The 16,403-nt window shown below is 50.1% G+C and overlaps 1 protein-coding gene across 1 annotated transcript in view; it reads left to right on the forward strand.

Moving 5' to 3' along the window:
* The window catches only part of HTT (huntingtin), a gene marked incomplete at its 3' end in the record, with an annotated part of 86,263 nt that overhangs the window by 25,993 nt on the left and 43,867 nt on the right, over positions 1 to 16,403 (forward strand). The window contains exons 4-11 of the mRNA XM_070462430.1: positions 1,136 to 1,195; positions 1,584 to 1,663; positions 3,514 to 3,652; positions 7,766 to 7,907; positions 8,571 to 8,749; positions 12,234 to 12,438; positions 13,571 to 13,618; positions 16,169 to 16,249. Coding sequence (XP_070318531.1) covers positions 1,136 to 1,195; positions 1,584 to 1,663; positions 3,514 to 3,652; positions 7,766 to 7,907; positions 8,571 to 8,749; positions 12,234 to 12,438; positions 13,571 to 13,618; positions 16,169 to 16,249 — 934 coding nt within the window. The remainder of the gene's footprint in view (positions 1 to 1,135; positions 1,196 to 1,583; positions 1,664 to 3,513; positions 3,653 to 7,765; positions 7,908 to 8,570; positions 8,750 to 12,233; positions 12,439 to 13,570; positions 13,619 to 16,168; positions 16,250 to 16,403) is intronic.

Here is a 16,403-nt window from a genome sequence, read left to right on the forward strand (position 1 = left end):
TTTTGATGTGCTCATTTAAGGGATTGTAGTCCAGAGTGGAACAGTAGAATTAGAATTTTAAAATATCCGAGGCATTTTTCAGAATGTGACCCTGTTTTGATTTTCAAGCTCGCTGAGCCTCCATGGGTTTTGCTAAGGCCTGCTTGGTTTATAGATGTCATGTGCTTATATCACAGGAAAGGAGGAGGGCTTTTTTGTGGAGGCTTGGTTATATCTCCCCTCTCTTCTTCAGGCTTCGTTACATCTTTCCTCTCTTGTGGACAAGCCATTGGCAGTACTGTTTCAGAGGACAGGGTTCTTACGGCTGAGAGCGGGGCACAGAGATCTCTCCATCTTGGGGAGCCATCTCCAGCATGGACTCTGTGTCCCCTTGATGGTGGTTGCCATCACCCATTATTACTGGGTTGAAATTGCTTGTGTGGCCATTTTTTGGTTTGACTTGTAACTGAGCAGCAGGGGCAGGTCTCTGAGGAGCCTGTGGTTCCAGCTGGTTCACATGTCACTGGGGCCCTGAGGTGGGGCGCACCCATGCATCACGGGAGAACCAGACCTTTGGGAAGGATGCGGCTTCTGTGTGGAGAGGAGTGTTCCCATGCCAGAATCAGGGCTCTGACCTTGGGTATCCCCCTTCTGCCCCACTGGCTCTGCAGACTCCAGGGCATTGCTGATGTTGGATCATCGTTAAAAATGATGGTTAAAGAATGTACTTTAATGATTAAAGAATATACTGTAATTGAATATAAGAGCTTTGGAGTGAATTTGAACTATCTACCATTTAATTTTGATATTATGTAGTATTTGATTGTAATGAATATTCTTTTCCTTTCCTTTTAAGTGTTATAGGGAATGACCTGTATCTAGTTGGTAACTTCCTGCATACATGTTTTTCTTTCTTAATGAGCAGGTTTTCAATTTAGTTGCTATTATAGTCTCCTTGGCCCCCAAATTGAACTTTTCGTTGCCCTTTAGATTTCTTTAGAACTGCTTTGCTGTTGTTATTCGTCGCTCAGTCGTGTCCGACTCTTTGCGGCCCCGTGGACTGCAGCACGCCAGGCCTCCCCGTCCGTCACCGTCACTCTTAGAACCAGTAGTAGAATGTGTCTTCCATGAACAGATCTCTTGTGTTTTGTTGTAGGCTTTGATGGATTCCAATCTTCCAAGGTTGCAGCTAGAACTCTATAAGGAAATTAAAAAGGTGGGTTTTTGTTTTTCATTATTGAAAAAAGTCTATTGATCCACTGTATTGAATAACGTATGATATTTTCTTTTATTTGATAAGTAAAAATGTTAGAAGGAAACAAATGCTGTTTGGTAAAGTAGATTCTGTTGTCTTACTTCTCCTCAGAAAGTTGTTCTTCATTATTTATTAGATGAGATGGGAATTAAAATGGGAGTTTTTTTTTTAAAAAAAAACCTTTATAATTTCGTCCCATTAAATCTTAAAATGTCAGAAAGCAATCGCACACTTAAACGGCCTTTTCTCTAAAAATAGAGGCTAGCAGTGAGAAAGGCTTTTGTGCACTGAAGTCGGGTGACGCCTGCTGTGTGCGGCCCCCGTGTAACTGCGCTCTTCGCTCCCGCAGAACGGCGCCCCTCGGAGCCTGCGCGCTGCCCTGTGGAGGTTTGCCGAGCTGGCTCACCTGGTCCGGCCTCAGAAGTGCAGGTGAAGTGGACGCTCCGGGTCATCGCTGTCACTGCTGCTTTGGTCGGGGGGCCAGCTCCTGTGGACTCTCTTCCGTCTCGGCTCAAAAGCCGTTTCTCCGGAGGTCTCTCCCGGCCCCGCTGTCTGAAGCCGCCCCCCTCCTCCTGCCCCACTGCAGTCCCTGCTCTCCGCTCAGAAACGCTCTGGCACACTGGTTCGTTCTCTGCCCCACCCTCCCCGAGGGACGCAGGGATGTGCGTCCCAGGACAGTGGGGGCGTCCCCGTCGGGCCCTGCCTGCAGCCCAGCCCGGCTGACGGTGTCTGCCCTGGGGCTTGCCGAGGAGATGCTTGTCAGGTGGTCGGAGGGTGCGTGCGCCCTCACTGTTGCTCACTGTAGGGATTATAGAAAACCATGTCTTTGTCCGTTACATGGGTTAAAAATAGAAAGTGTGAAGACAGGTTTGACTGATTGTAACAGTTGTGTTTTTCTTTAATTCCTTACTCTATTTTAATTGGAGGATAATTTCTTTACAATGTCGCGGTGGTTTTTGCCACACATCCACATGAATCACCCACGGGTGCACATGTGTCCCGCATCCTGAAGCCCCTCCCGCCTCGCTCCCCGCCCATCTCTTGGGTTGTCCCCGAGCCCCGGCTCTGAGCGCCCTGCTTCACGCATCGGACTTGCACTGGTCATCTGTTTCACACAGGGTGACATACCTGCTCCAGTGCTGTTCTCTCCAGTCATCCCACCCTTGCCTTCTCCCATGTGGTCCTAAAGTCGGTTCTTTACATCTGTCTCTCTTTCTTAATGGATCGAAAACCAAAAGAAGGACCACAGTTTCAACTCCTTTCTTGTCTCCGTGACCGGCAAGACGTGCTGACGTCCATGGATGCCTTGGCTCTGTCCCTGCGGAGCTGGTGGAGTGGCAGAAACCTTCTCCTTTGACACCAAACAATGCTCAGTTTCACGGGGTCTGAGTGTGATAAGAATCTTACACAACGGTGGACATACAGTCACTAGGGAAATTTCTCTATATAACCTTGTTCCTTTACTATCCTTAATTTGAAAACTTCTTGTTAATATATGTCTGAAGCAACACATCCCAGGTTTTCCACATAGAAGCCAAGGTGACCTTACAAACTATGATTGGGTCATGGCATTCCCTTACTTGAACTTGTCACTCGTTTCCCACGGCTGTTCAGATAAGTCCAGACTCTGTACAAGGCCCTGGGAGATCTGGCCCCAGAGCCCCCGTCACCTCAGACACTGTTGACTCACTGGCCTGCCTTGCCTTCTCTGAAAAGTCGTGTGTTCCTTCTGGTGTCTGGCATGTTCTTCCCTTGGCTCATCACTCGGAAGGCCCGTCTCCCTCCCAGTCCCAGGGGTGCCCCTGGTTGTTGCTCGTCTCTGCCCTAGAGGACGCCCCCGTCTGCACCCAGTTTGTCCCGTTGCTTCCGCTCATCTGTCCTGTGACTGCTCCTCTCCAGGCCCGCGCTGTCTGCTGCTGTCTCAAGGGCCGGGGCTTCTCACTAAGGCCTTACTCAGTGTGACTGCTTGGAAAAAAACTGTGCAATCCTCCCCATTCAAGAAAGCTTTATTCTCATTTCGTAGTGTTTTCTTACATTATCTGTTATTTTCTAATTTAAAATCTGACTGTTTTAATAGCTATCATACTTTACTGCAGAGAATTTTTAAAATAAGCTATTGATTCACCTGCATTGAGTCTTGACTCTGAGGTTTGTTTATTTTCCATGAAGGACTCTTGCATATAAAAACTGGTTTTTCCCTAACAGTTACTGGACTGATCGCTCGTGTTTCTCCTTGAGGTAGACCTGGAAGAGTAACTGGTGTTCCTCTCCCACCACAGGCCGTACTTGGTGAACCTGTTGCCTTGCCTGACGCGCACGAGCAAGAGACCCGAGGAATCTGTTCAGGAGACGTTGGCTGCAGCGATCCCTAAAATTATGGCTTCTTTTGGCAACTTTGCGAACGACAATGAGATTAAGGTATGAGTGTTGCCTCAAGTCCCAAGCGTGTGAATGAGTCTTAGTGGGAGTCGCGCTTTTGCACAGACAGGCATTTGAGAGTGCGTCATAATTTGGAGTATAATCTTTTGATTTCTTGAAGGCACACAAAGAGCCTCTTTCCCCTCTGCCTTCTTACTGTCGGGTGGAAAGCTGAACAGGAAGACAGTTTAGAGAAGCAAAAGGCATTTTGCCAGAGCATACTGGTTTCAGTGTCCAGGATTGACTGCCTAGCCTGATTGAGGCCAAGCGGTGGTCCCTGAACTGCAGGCGGAGCAGGCACACCAACGGCGTCCTCTGGCTGTGAGTGCCCGCGGCCGGGGCATCACTCAGCTTCCTGCTTGTTTTTGCCCCAGCCCGCAGAATTCATGCCCTCTCTCGGGTCCTGTTCATAGTGTCCTGGCACAGGCTCTGAGGGTTACCAAGAGTCTTGGCCTTCTCCTTTCAGTGGGTCAGTCCTGTGTCAGAGCTTCTCTCGGTGTTTCCCTCTTCATTTTTAAATAACATGCTTACATTGCAGGTTTTGGATTTTTTATTTATATATTTTACAGTGGAGAAGATGAGTTTAGCTCTAACCCTTCTTCCATCTTTTTGCCACAGTGATGTAAATATTCGGCGTGCATGTTATTATGCTTACGTAATAGTCACAGCTAGTCCTGTTCTGTGCTGTGGTTATTTTCTTTGTATAACGTTTTGGTATTTCTGGAGTCAGCGGTTGCCTCTTTTCCATCTGCTTATTACTCTCTGGCGATGTGCACCTGTCACGCCTTCTGCTGGCGCTGAGGGTGTGTCTCAGTGCGCTCCTGCGCACGATGGCTGGTTGACCGGACCTGGCTTCTGCCCTGGCCGTCGTGGGTTCTCCAGCTGCCACTCCAGCCTGGTAGGGCTCCTTGGGTTTGTCCTACACTTTGTCTTGGCTCCCCCGCCAGAGGCCTGCTTCCCGGCTGCCGGGTCCCTGTCTCTAGGCTCACTGCTAGAGAGGGGCTGTGCGGAGAGTCTCACTGGTCAGAAGGCGGACTTTTCCTCAGTTTCTGTCTTCTGTCTGTGCTGGCATCCGTCCTCCGCTCTGCGGGAGATGGGGAGCAGTGCCCACGTCCCGGGCCGTCTGGGCGGGAGGGGGCCGTGGCAGTCTGCCCAGGAGCAGCCGTCTGTCCCCACGCCCAGGCCACGCCCACGGGCCTCCAGCACCCCCACACCCGAGCTCTCCGTCGCGCTCTGTGGCTGAGCTTGCTCTGGGCGGTGGCTTTCAGTCCTTCTCCCCAGCTCCTAGAAAGGCTTGTGTGGGAGCTCCTACCTGTGGGCCCCGGTCACTCAGTTCCCTCTTGTTGCCGTCTGGCTTCCGCATCTGTGAATGCTTCTATGCTGCCATTGTCCCTGTCCTGTTCTTCTTATACGTGTGAGTTTATGCTTTTGACACCTTGAGCTGAGGTTTCTGTGGAGTGTCTGGGTGGTAGAGGTCCATGTGTCTGATCCAGCATGTTAGATCAGAAGCCTCCTGACGGGAGCCCTGTTGTGTTAAGTATGGAGACTCTTGAGCTTTTCTTTGATGGATGTGGAATGAAGACAGCATGTGGATCACACGTGACTCCTCGACTAAGGGTCACAAAGCGAGCCTGTCCTTGTGGCCACCGCCCAGGTCTGGACGTGCAGTAGTAGTGGCACCCAGGAGCCTCTGCCAGTCTCGCCCTGTCTCCATTCCCTCCTTCCTCCCCAGGGCTGATCACACTGACTTGGCATCTAACGCCGGAGGGTCTGTCTTTAAGTCGTAGCCGTAGAGAACCTTACGGTGTGTGAGTGTGTGAGTTACGGTATGTAAGTCATAGCCCTGGGGAACCTCATGGTGTGTGAGTGTGTAAGTTACGGTATGTAAGTCATAGCCGTGGAGGACCTCATGGTGTGTGAGTGTGTAAGTTACGGTATGTAAGTCGTAGCCGTGGAGACCTCACAGTGTGTGAGTGTGTGAGTTATGGTATGTAAGTCGTAGCCGTGGAGGACCACACGGCGTGTATTCTTTTCATCTGGTTTCTTCTGCGCAGCACTGTGCTTGTGAGAGTCTCACCTGTCGCCGTGTGTGTCACTAGATCTTGCCGTTTTTGGAGCTGCGTGGTGTTCCCTTGGATGAGTGTGCCGGTCCTTTTATTGCAGCTGGCCCCTGGACCGGGGGTCGTCTGAAGTGCTGGGTCACGAATGCTGCTGCCGTGCCGTGCGCGTGTGGGTCTCTTGGAGCTGGGGTTGTGACACCTGGAACCGCAGTTGTCGGTGTGAGTGTGGATCTTTGCCCTTCGGCAGACACCGCAAAGAGCTGTGCTAAGCGCCGTGCCGGCTCACAGCTTGCTGTTGGTGGTGCGGGTAGTCCCAGAGCTCCCTGTCCTCAGTGGACTGGAACGTCAACCTCAGCCCTTTGCGGTGAAGTGATTTGCTGAGTACATTCTGCTGTTGCATATGGTTGTATTTCCGTTTCCATTCCCGGAAGTGCTCTTGACTCTAAAATGGGATGGGTTTTGTGTCTTTTTCCTTTTGAAGTGCTCTTAAATACATGTTCTGTCTGTGTTTAGAAAGTGGAGCCGCCTTACCCTTCTGTCTAGTATGCTTCCTCCTCCTTGTGAGAAGAGCTTTAAGGATGGTGCCGGGACCTCCCGCCAGCCGCCTTTACAGGGCTTTCTCAGCACTGTGGAATTTGGACCCAAGAACGCCCCCTGGAGCTCGCAGAGTCAATTTTGTTATTATTCCAAACTTCAGGTTCAATGTGGGCTGACTCATCATAGTAGTGTTTAGTTTTCATTCTGCTTAGAAGTTTGGACTAGTCAAAATGAGTCTTGACTTACAGTTTCAATGATGATGTATGTGTATGATCTCACCAAAAGGAGTTCTTTAAGGTGCTTTCTGTTTGGAGCTAAGAGTTTGTCAGAAATCAGTAGAGCGGTTTCTCTCCAGGTGTCGTCTCTGGGGAGAAACTGTTGGCCATGACCTCCTGGGGGTGCCGTGTGTCGGGGGTCTTCTGACCCTCCCACCTCTGACTCCCGAGCTCTAGTCTGTGAGTTCCCAGAGTGCCATTGAGCCCTGAGAGCCAGTTAGTGCTAGCCACACTGTGAGGGAGAAGCTCGCTGAAGTTGCGGCTTGTTTGCCGGCGGCCAGACCTTCCCGGGCGGCGTCCACTTTCCTCTGACTGTTCATCCGTGCTCCACACGCACCCAGCAGTATCAGGGCCAGATCACTGCTCAGAGTGATAGGGTAGATGTCACCAAGCTCATGCAGCTGCCTAGTCACCCCTTTTCATTCTTTGGGTATTTTTGTGCAGACTTAAATGGCCATCGTTAGAACTGTAGCACCGTGTCCTTTGGAGGCACGGTAACAACGTCGTCTTCTCTGATTTCTTAGGAAGATAACTGTGAGTGTGTGGTCTCAGTTCAGCCATGTTGCACGTTTCCAGACCTGAGAGTGTTTCTTAGTGGCTTTAGCAGCAAGTTGACAAGCTGTTGTTTAGGCATTCTCCTCCTGGACTTCATTATTTGTTGATTTTTTTCTTAATTCTGTTTATTTTACACAGCACTACTCACTGACTGACCCTGGGCTTCCCACGTGGCTCAGTGGTAAAGAATCTGCCTGCAAAGCAGGAGACATGAGTTTGATCCCTGGGTCGGGAAGATCCCCTGGAGAAGGAAATGGCAACCCACTCCAGTGTTCTTGTCTGGAGAATCCCATGGACAGAGGAGCCTGGCGGGCTACAGTCCATGGGGTCGCAAAGAGTCAGACATGACTGAACAACTAAACAACAATAAAAACTCACTGACCCTGGCCACAGACCTTGTGGGGACACGTTTTGTAGAAATGAAGGCTTTCGCTCTCCTGTAGGGATGTAGATGCTGAGCAGGGCCCTCCTTGCAGCTCATGAGGAGGTGAAGTGTCTGCACACACATGTAGCGGACCGCTCTGAGGTGTCCCACACTTGAGGTGCTCCCATTCAGCTCTGGGAAAGTCTCAAGTGGTTAATGCTTTATACTCCGCGAGAATTTGGAGCAGGTCATGCTTTTCTGAAATACGTGCTGAGTTTCCCAGGAGCCTCATCTTCTGCCCACTTGGGTTTGGCTTCCTCAGGTTCTGTTGAAGGCGTTCATCGCGAACCTGAAGTCCAGCTCCCCGACCGTGCGGCGGACGGCGGCGGGCTCGGCGGTCAGCATCTGCCAGCACTCCAGGAGGACGCAGTACTTCTACAGCTGGCTGCTCAGCGTGCTCCTAGGTGAGGCCCGGCCGGCCAGCGCCTCGCCCCGGGGGGTGGGGGCCCCTGGCATATCCCTGAGATAGGCCTTTGGGATTCTTTCCCATCAGGCAGCCCCTCTTCAGCTTCTTGACGGGGCCCTTCAGCCTGGCCAATGGGGAAGTGTGCAGGCGTGCCCTCGGGGGCGGTGTGAGGCCTGGGGAATCCTCTCCCCGCCCTCCTCCCTGGGGCAGCAGTGTGGACGCGGCCCGGCCCACCGAGAGCGGGCGCCGCGGAGCCTTCCCAGGACTGGCCCTGCAGGTCACACACAGCACGGCCTCTGTGGGGGCCCTGGGTGCAGGGAGCCCGAGCCTCGGGGCCGTCTGGACGGCTGTAGGCCTGCCGACCAGGCCTCCTGCCCTGGGGCGGCGGTGGGAATCCGTCCCAGCAGGTGGCGCGGGGAGCGCCTGGACCGCGGATGTGATAGAGCTGCCTGGCTCCCGCTCGCTGTGCGGGGCCTCGCTGAGCCGAGGGGTCAGTGTTCCCCCTCGGCGGCACCCCTGGGTCTCCGCTGTCGACTGTGTGCTTTTCTGTAGTGACTTGTGCCATCTGTACCCCCCGGCCGTGGGGTGCCGCGTGGGTCTCTGCCTGTTAGCAGAGGGAGCCGCGAATCCGCTGTGACTCAGTCTCACTGCTGCTTTGTAGGTTTGCTGGTCCCCGTGGAGGGGGAGCACCCCACCCTCCTGATTCTCGGCGTCCTGCTCACGCTGAGATACTTGGTGCCCCTGCTGCAGCAGCAGGTCAAGGACACGAGCCTGAAAGGCAGCTTCGGGGTGACGCGGAAAGAGATGGAGGTCTCTCCCTCGACGGAGCAGCTCGTCCAGGTAGGCACCCCCGAGCTTCACTCTGGCGCCTGTGCAGACAGGAGCAGCGTTCAGAAACTCAGCCCCTTTGGAAGAGAAGCTGCAGAACAGCGAACAGAGGGTTACGGGTGTGCACTCTGGCGTGGACCTGCTGGCTCAGACCCGAGCTGGGGCTCCAGGTCCTTGACCTCTGTGTGGCGTGACAGCGCGGTAGAACGAAGGTGTTCCTCACAGGGTTTCCAGGGCGCCCACATAAGCCCCTTTGAAACAAAGCCCTTGTGTTATTTCATCCGCGGGCGTTTCACATGGATCTCTGTAGATGAGGACTCTGTTTCTAATTTTAAGGACAATGCCATTGTCACACCTGAAGAGAAGAACGTTTTCTTAGCATCAAATTCCTATGCTTCCCTGTTACTTTGTTCTTCTGCTCTTTGGAACCAGCATCCAAATGACATTGGCTGTTAAGGATGTCAGTCTCATTGATCTCTTGGTTCCCTTCCACGCCTAGTTTCTCTTAGAGTTTGTTTTTTGAGGAATCAGATCATCAGTCTTGTGGAACTCCTGGCAATGTTATTTTTATTACTTGACTCTCCACTCTGTAAATTAGCAGCCCTCTTTGTCATCTGTATTTCCTGTAAGCCAGTAACTGGAGTAAGAGGCTTGTCAGAGTCACTGTGTGTTTTATGACATCCACAATATCTGAGTTCAGTACTACCTAGACAGTATTTTAACATAAATATTATTGGGGCTGCATACTGAGAATTTTTTTCTGATTTTTTTTTTTTTAAAGAAACTTCTTAGTCAAACGTTTGGAGACCACTGGCCTAGTGGGGGACGCACGCAGGCGTTCCCTAACTGGCAGGGTGGGAGGCGTGGTGTTCTGCAGAGGGCCTGGTGCAGGGGGTGGGCAGGCCGCTAACAGCTGATGCTTTGCGGGGAGTAGGCTTCGACAGGGACACAAAGTTGGGAGAAGAAAGTTTTTCAGACTGTAGCCTTCTCCAGGTCCACGGGGTGAGAGACAGAGTGTGTGGGCAGAGGAGAGCTGGATGTGCAAAGGCGTCCAGCTCTCAGGTCGGTTGGGATGCTGGGGGAAGATGCGGTGAGAGGTGTGTGGAAAACCGTGCAGAACTAGGAGAACAGCAGTCCTGGGAGGCTGAGGGAAGGGCTGTGGGAGGTGGTGTTTCATTAACTACCAGCTTCCTTGATGGTCGCATTTCTTCAACGTGATTAAATCCTGTGTCACCTTGCCTTAGCAAGCTAGATGAGATTATTTCTCAAACATATCTAATGTGCATTCTTTTGACTAATGGCCATTTTGAGTTAAATTATTTTGATTAAGAACTTCAACTCAGCTAAGGTAGTTTGGCTAGGTATATTTAAATAGAATTTAAAGTAATCCCGGGCCTGGCTAAACTGTAAAGCAAGTCTCGGCAAAACAGATATTTCTAATATGCAAGAATTAATTTTGCTTTTAATGTATGCTTTTATTCTTTTTGTGTATGCTTAAAAAAATTATTTGAAGATACGTTCTAGCAAAATGAGAAATAGATGCAAAAAACCCGAAGCCCTGAAGCCCGGGAAACACAGCTAACCAGGAATGTGGTGGAAGCAGTTCTGAGATGAGCATGTGCAGTGGGCCAGTCAGATTCTTCACAGAGACAGGAGGTCCGAGGAGCTCCCCGTGCCCACTGTCATGCCAAGAGCTGGAAGGTGCGCGCGTGTGTGTGGTAGGAGGGAAAACCAGGAAGATGCAGCACAGGAAACTGTTGCCCAGTTTTGAAGCACATTGTTGGCTGATTTTAAGCAAGTATGAGACTATATTAAAAGAGAATCCACTTAACTGTTATCCTTGGGACATTCTCTTTCAAGTGACACAGCACTACTGCTAGTGAAACAGTTCTTTCTTCTTTGGTCCGGTCACATCAATAGGCTTTGCAGGGAATGGTGTTCAGTTGGTCAGTCATGTCCGACTCTTTGTGACCCCACGGACTACAGCATGCCAGGCTTCCCTGGCCTTCGTTGTCTCCTGCAGTTTGCTCATTCATGTCTATTGAGTCGGTGAGACCATCCAACCATATCGTCCTCTGTCATCCCCGTCTCCTCCTGCCTTCAGTCTTTCTCAGCTTCAGGGTCTTTTCTAAAGAGTCAGCTCTTTGCATCAGGTGGCCGAAGTATTGGAGCTTCAGCATCAGTCCTTCCAATGAATATTCAGGACTGATTTCCTTGAGGATTGACTGGTTTGATCTCTCTGATGTCCAAGCAACTCTCAAAAGAGTCTTCTCCAGCACCACAATTCAAAAGCATCAATTGTTCATGAATGAGGTTAATGTGCTCATTTGAGATCCATACTGGTTTTTTAATTCAGTATTTAGACTCAGCATCTAGGCAGAGCACGTGTGATTTCAGAAGTTACATCTTAGTGTATACACGGAGCCCTTAGTAAGATGAGCGCGCTGACTGCTTCAGAATCTGGGAGGAGGCAGATGAGGCCAGGGAGCGTAGGGTGTACGTTTCCTCCATCCGTGGAGTGAGAACTCAGGAGAGTCTCTGCTCAGAGCAGATGGGTCAGATATCATGGCTTAAGCTTGTGACTGATTCCATAGGGCAGGGGTCATGGGCCAACTACCCAGCTCGTAGCAGGAGAGGAGCCACAGACAGTACACGCAGGCTGTGTTCAGGAAAACTGCGCGCAGAACAGCTGGTGGGCCAGCTTTGCCCGTGGACTGTGGTTCACAGACCTGTGGCCTAGAGTTGGGAGGTGCCCGTCAAAAGTAGAAACAGGTGAGTCAAAGTTGCCACCTTTGAGACTCACCTTACACACTGCTATCCTGTCGTTATAAAAAAATATGTATTACTTCTGTGACGTCACAGGTAGGGCTGCCCAATGTAGCAAATAAAGGTAGAGGGCACCAGTTACTTAAATTTCAGGTAAATCACCAGTAACCTTGTTGGGTAAGTAGGCCGGAAATCTCACGGCGCTCAGTTACACTTCGGAATTCTTTGTTTATCTGAAATTCGCGTTTAACTGGGCACTCTGTGTATTATCTGGCACCTCTAATGAAGGAGAAAGGGGTAAATCCATTATGTTCATATAATGTGATGCAGTGTAAAGTGTGATGTGATGCCTTTAAAGGCTTTGGAAACCCTTAGTGCACTCTGGCCAGCACGGCTTGCTTGTTGTGTGTGTCTGAGGAACTGTGCGCACAGTGTGTTTGGGACTTGATTCTCCTTTCCTGGTCCCCAGTGTAGGGAGATGGAGCCCTCCATTACCATGCTTCTTTTGTGGAAGTGGTCTGCTTATTTTTAAGGAATTACTATAACCGTGAAAAGTCCCGGGACTTTAGAAAACCATGGAAGCGAATCGTTACGCTGGTAGAAGAGATAGAGAAGTTTTTAGCGGGAGAAGGCATACATTTTCACAACAAAAGACAAAAGCAAAACACCTGGAGGCTGGGACACATTGTCAAGGCCATGGCTGGCGGTAATGCGGTGCTCCTGTTCCTAGGTGTACGAGCTGACTTTGCACTACACCCAACACCAGGACCACAACGTTGTGACTGGGGCCTTGGAACTGCTGCAGCAGCTCCTCCGAACCCCGCCGCCCGAGCTCCTGCGCATCCTGACCACGGCGGGCGGCGTCCGGCAGCTCGCTGCCGCCAAGGATGAGCCCGGGGGCCGCAGTCGGAGCGGGAGCATCGTGGAGCTGATAGGTAGGGTGTTCAGACGGCCACTCTGGAGTCCACTCAGCCGTGACTCTGGCCCTGGTGCTGGTGAGCCACGGGCGGCCCAGTTGCTCGCGGCACTCACGATGCAGGTGTCGTCCTTACTCCTGCACCCGGGAACTGGGGGTGCGGGCGGGTGAGGTGAGGCCAGCACGGGCACCCGGCCTCCTGACCCGGACTCGGCCGCCTCCACGTGGCGGTTCATCTGTTGGAAAGCGAGAGCGCTGGTGCGGTTTGCCCGTGACAGACCCTGGGGTCTCCCTGGGGCCCTCGAGGCCGTTGCTGTCCTCTGGACCCTGCTCTGCGGCCCCAGCTGGCTCTCGGCAGCCCTCCATCCCTCCTCCACGGCCCCTCCTCCCCCACCTTGGCTGTTTTTCCCTGTGCTGTTGGGTACTACGGGGCCCTGACCCCGCCACATGCTGCTGCTGCAGACCGCCCTGCTTGACTCGGAGTTGCCTCTGGGGAGCTGGAAGTCAGGGGTCCCCGAGCGGCAGCCTCTGGAGCCGGGTCTGGCGCAGCGGAGGCTTCTGGGCCTCTGCGGACCGGCCTCACCAGGCCCTGCGTGTGGGGTCTGCTCAGTGCAGTGCGGGCAAGGGTGGTCTTCACCGTCAGCAGAGACCAGGGAGGCTGCGATGTCCGCCCGCTGCCTCGTGAGGTCAGGGTGTCTGCCTGAACCCCACGGAGAAACTGCCGCTGTGCCTGTCCTCCGGGCTTTGTCCTGAGCAGCCCTTCCCGTGGGTGCAGGCCTGCCGAGTGATCACTGTCCAGTGGTCTGGTTTCTGATGACTGTGTCTGAGGAAAATGTCTGTTTGATTCTTGGTTGACCAAATAATCTGGGTTTTCTGATGTTTTTAGTCTGGCTTTTTAAATGCACTTTGCGCTCTTCTGACATTTTAGGTCATATCTTTAGAACTGTAGTTTTGAGTGCTAATGTAATTTTCAAGTTATTGCAGTTAAAATTATGCAGTTTTTATGTTACAGGATGGTGGGTAAGCCCCACCTGTAGAAATAACGTTCCTGTATTTTCTAAAGTTGAATCAAGCTTGAAGATTTTCTAATGGTGTCTGGATTTCAGCTGCTTGGTACTGCACTTTCATCTGTCATTTTCTGTGACTTACAGCTGGAGGGGGTTCTTCATGCAGCCCTGTCCTTTCAAGAAAACAAAAAGGTGATTATTTCAGAAATGATTGTTATTTTCAATCTTCCTGCTTTTTCAGTATTTCTCTGATGCAGTTGGCTATGCCTGTACCTCTTCTCAGCAAGGTGATTGTGTATATAAATGCAGCTGAAATCTGATAACCAGGCCCGAATAGTGCTATTGGGTGGCTTCAGAAAGTTACTTGTTGATCAGAATTGGTTTATTGTAAATTTCTCTTATTTTGAGGGGGGCGAAGGGCAGCCCGCACCATGTGACTTCTGGGACCAGGGGTTGACCCCGGGCCCGGCAGTGAGACCACTGAGTCCTCACCACCGGACCTCCAGGGAATTCCCTGTCATACATTTCTCATGCTTTAGGTGAGGGGTCAGCAGACGTTTTCTGTGAAGGGCCAGGCGGTGGCCCGTAGAGTCCTTTTTGTGCAGGGCTGCAGCTCTGTCCTGTGGCAAGAAGGCAGGCACGGACAGTGCCAAGCTAACGGGCACAGCTGCCTTCCAGCACAGCTTTATTTAGTTGCCAACTCCTGCTCCAAGGGATGTTCTGCTTATAAAGGCAGCTCATCATCCCAAAGAAACTTGCTTAGTATTAGTCAGGGATAATGTTTGGTTAATTATTTGGTTAAATTGGGCCTGGTTGTCATTTTTCAGCCATATTTACCTTTGTACATACCCACCTTTTCTGATATAATTATTTATATTTAATCAAATTTCTTCTGACATGGTCTGAAAGTTTTGGTATACATCATTGCTTACAGCACCAATTATTTTCTTCCTCCGCTCTAGATTTCCATAGGAAACTATTGCTGTTTTCTATTTTGAAATCCTAAAAGACTTCTCCTTTTTTTTTAAATTGACACATAAAAACTATTCTTCTACATATGCTAATTTTTTGTGTGTCTTGAGTATTTAATTGAGAGCATCTAATGCCTAATAATATTATTTGTAATATTGAATGGGATCTTTATAGGAATAATATTCTAGTCCTGGCTGGATTAAGTAAACGTTTCCTAGAATACTTAGAATTAACCATATTTGGATCATCATATGGAGAAGGAAATGGCAACCCACTCCAGGTATTCTTGCCTGGAGAATCCCCATGGACAGAGGAGCCTGGTGGGCTACAGTCTGTGGGGTTGCAGAGTCAGACACGACTGAGGTGGCTTTGCACTCATGCATGCATGAACAGATCATCATGGTGTGGGATCCTTTCAAGTTTGAGATCTTGGTGAAAACCCTGAGATTGCTTGAAAGCTGAAAGGCTTCTGTCCGAAGCTCGTGTTTCTCTCCTTGGATGGGGAGGAGACTTCAGGCGTGTGACTAGATTTCCCTGGCGCTTGCCTCGTCTCTTGGTCTCTTTCTGATGATGAGGCGATGACAGATTCTGGTTGAGATGTTTTTTGGGGGCTGGAATGTGGAATTTGTGCTCAAGCTCTTGTTTTATTTTTTGAGTGTTTTGTTGTTTTCATTTAGAGCTGCAGTTGTCATACTTTTCTATCATAGCTTCAGGTGAGATCTGCCAGTACATAAGAGACAGAAACAGTTGTTGTTGGATGTCAGATCAGGGTGAGAGTGGGGGGCGTGGCCTGGCCTTGCCCCCTCTTGGGGAGAACTCCTTGGAACAGACTTGCAGACTGCTGTTTCCAAAGACAGAGGCTGCTTTCGTTAACTCTGAATTCACAGGTTGGAGTGTTATTTGCTTTCTCAAGATAAATCACTTGCTCTGTAATAAAGGGCTGTGTTATTTAGTAGATAAGCCAAGTTGCTGTGTTAGTTTCATCTAGATCTTGAGTTTCCTTTGCTTTTTCCTGGATGGGAGGAGGGCTTTAAAGTCACATTAGTGTAGATTTATGGCAGTTATCACACCTGTGACTTCCTCATTGAAGAGGAGTGAAGTTAGAAATTGAAACTTGCCAGTAATTATTTTGATAATGTCATTTAATGACCTTTGTATGTAAAGTAACCATAAAGATAAAACGATCCCACTTAAATCATGTTAAGACTTTTGTTTTCTTTTTTCCTTATTATAATTTGGAACTCATTAACTGTAAAATGTATTTTTAGAAATTTGCTAAAGGTGAAATACTATTCCATCCTCCCAGGTCATACAGTACTTGAGTACTGGTTATCAGCAGTAGAAATCCAGCAAGTTAACTGATAATAAAAGTGACTTTTTGTTGGAGTTATGACATGAATATCCTGGCAGCTAATAGAATGGGTTCTAGCTATAACTTGATATTTTTAAGATTAAATAGTAACAAATTATTTAACATTGACAGTAGTCTTAAGTCAATTAGTATTGATTATTAAAATACTTTGTGGTACAGATTGAGAATTACTGCTTTTAACTGTTTTTCATACAGGTTTGTGATTTTAATAATACTCTAAATAGGACATCTCTGCATTTTGTGTTAGCACTCTGGGGGAATAAAGAAACATGTATATGATGACAGGCTGAGAGCAGGAATTAGATGTGCTCGTGGCTTTCCTCTTGGAATGTCCATCTGTTTGGTTTCCAGAGCTCTTCCTGTAGCAGGCTCAGGTCTCTCGCTGTGTCCTTCCCTAGGGAAAGTGCTCTTCGGAGAAGCGGCACCCCTGGAGGACGGCTCAGAGTCCAGGTCGGAGGGCAGCAGCCCCGCCTTCTCAGGTAGCGCGTCCCCCTTGCTCCTCTCCGCTGACCCCTGCGCCTCAGTGGGTCATGCTCCTCGGGGGCAGCCGTGAAGCCAGCTTGCTCAGATGCTGCAAAATTGAGGCTTCTTCCATAGTGTTTACTTTGAAACACTATCTGTGTGTTTTCTTGG

Source organism: Odocoileus virginianus, unplaced genomic scaffold, assembly GCF_023699985.2.
Source record: "Odocoileus virginianus isolate 20LAN1187 ecotype Illinois unplaced genomic scaffold, Ovbor_1.2 Unplaced_Scaffold_5, whole genome shotgun sequence".
NCBI lineage: Eukaryota > Metazoa > Chordata > Mammalia > Artiodactyla > Cervidae > Odocoileus > Odocoileus virginianus.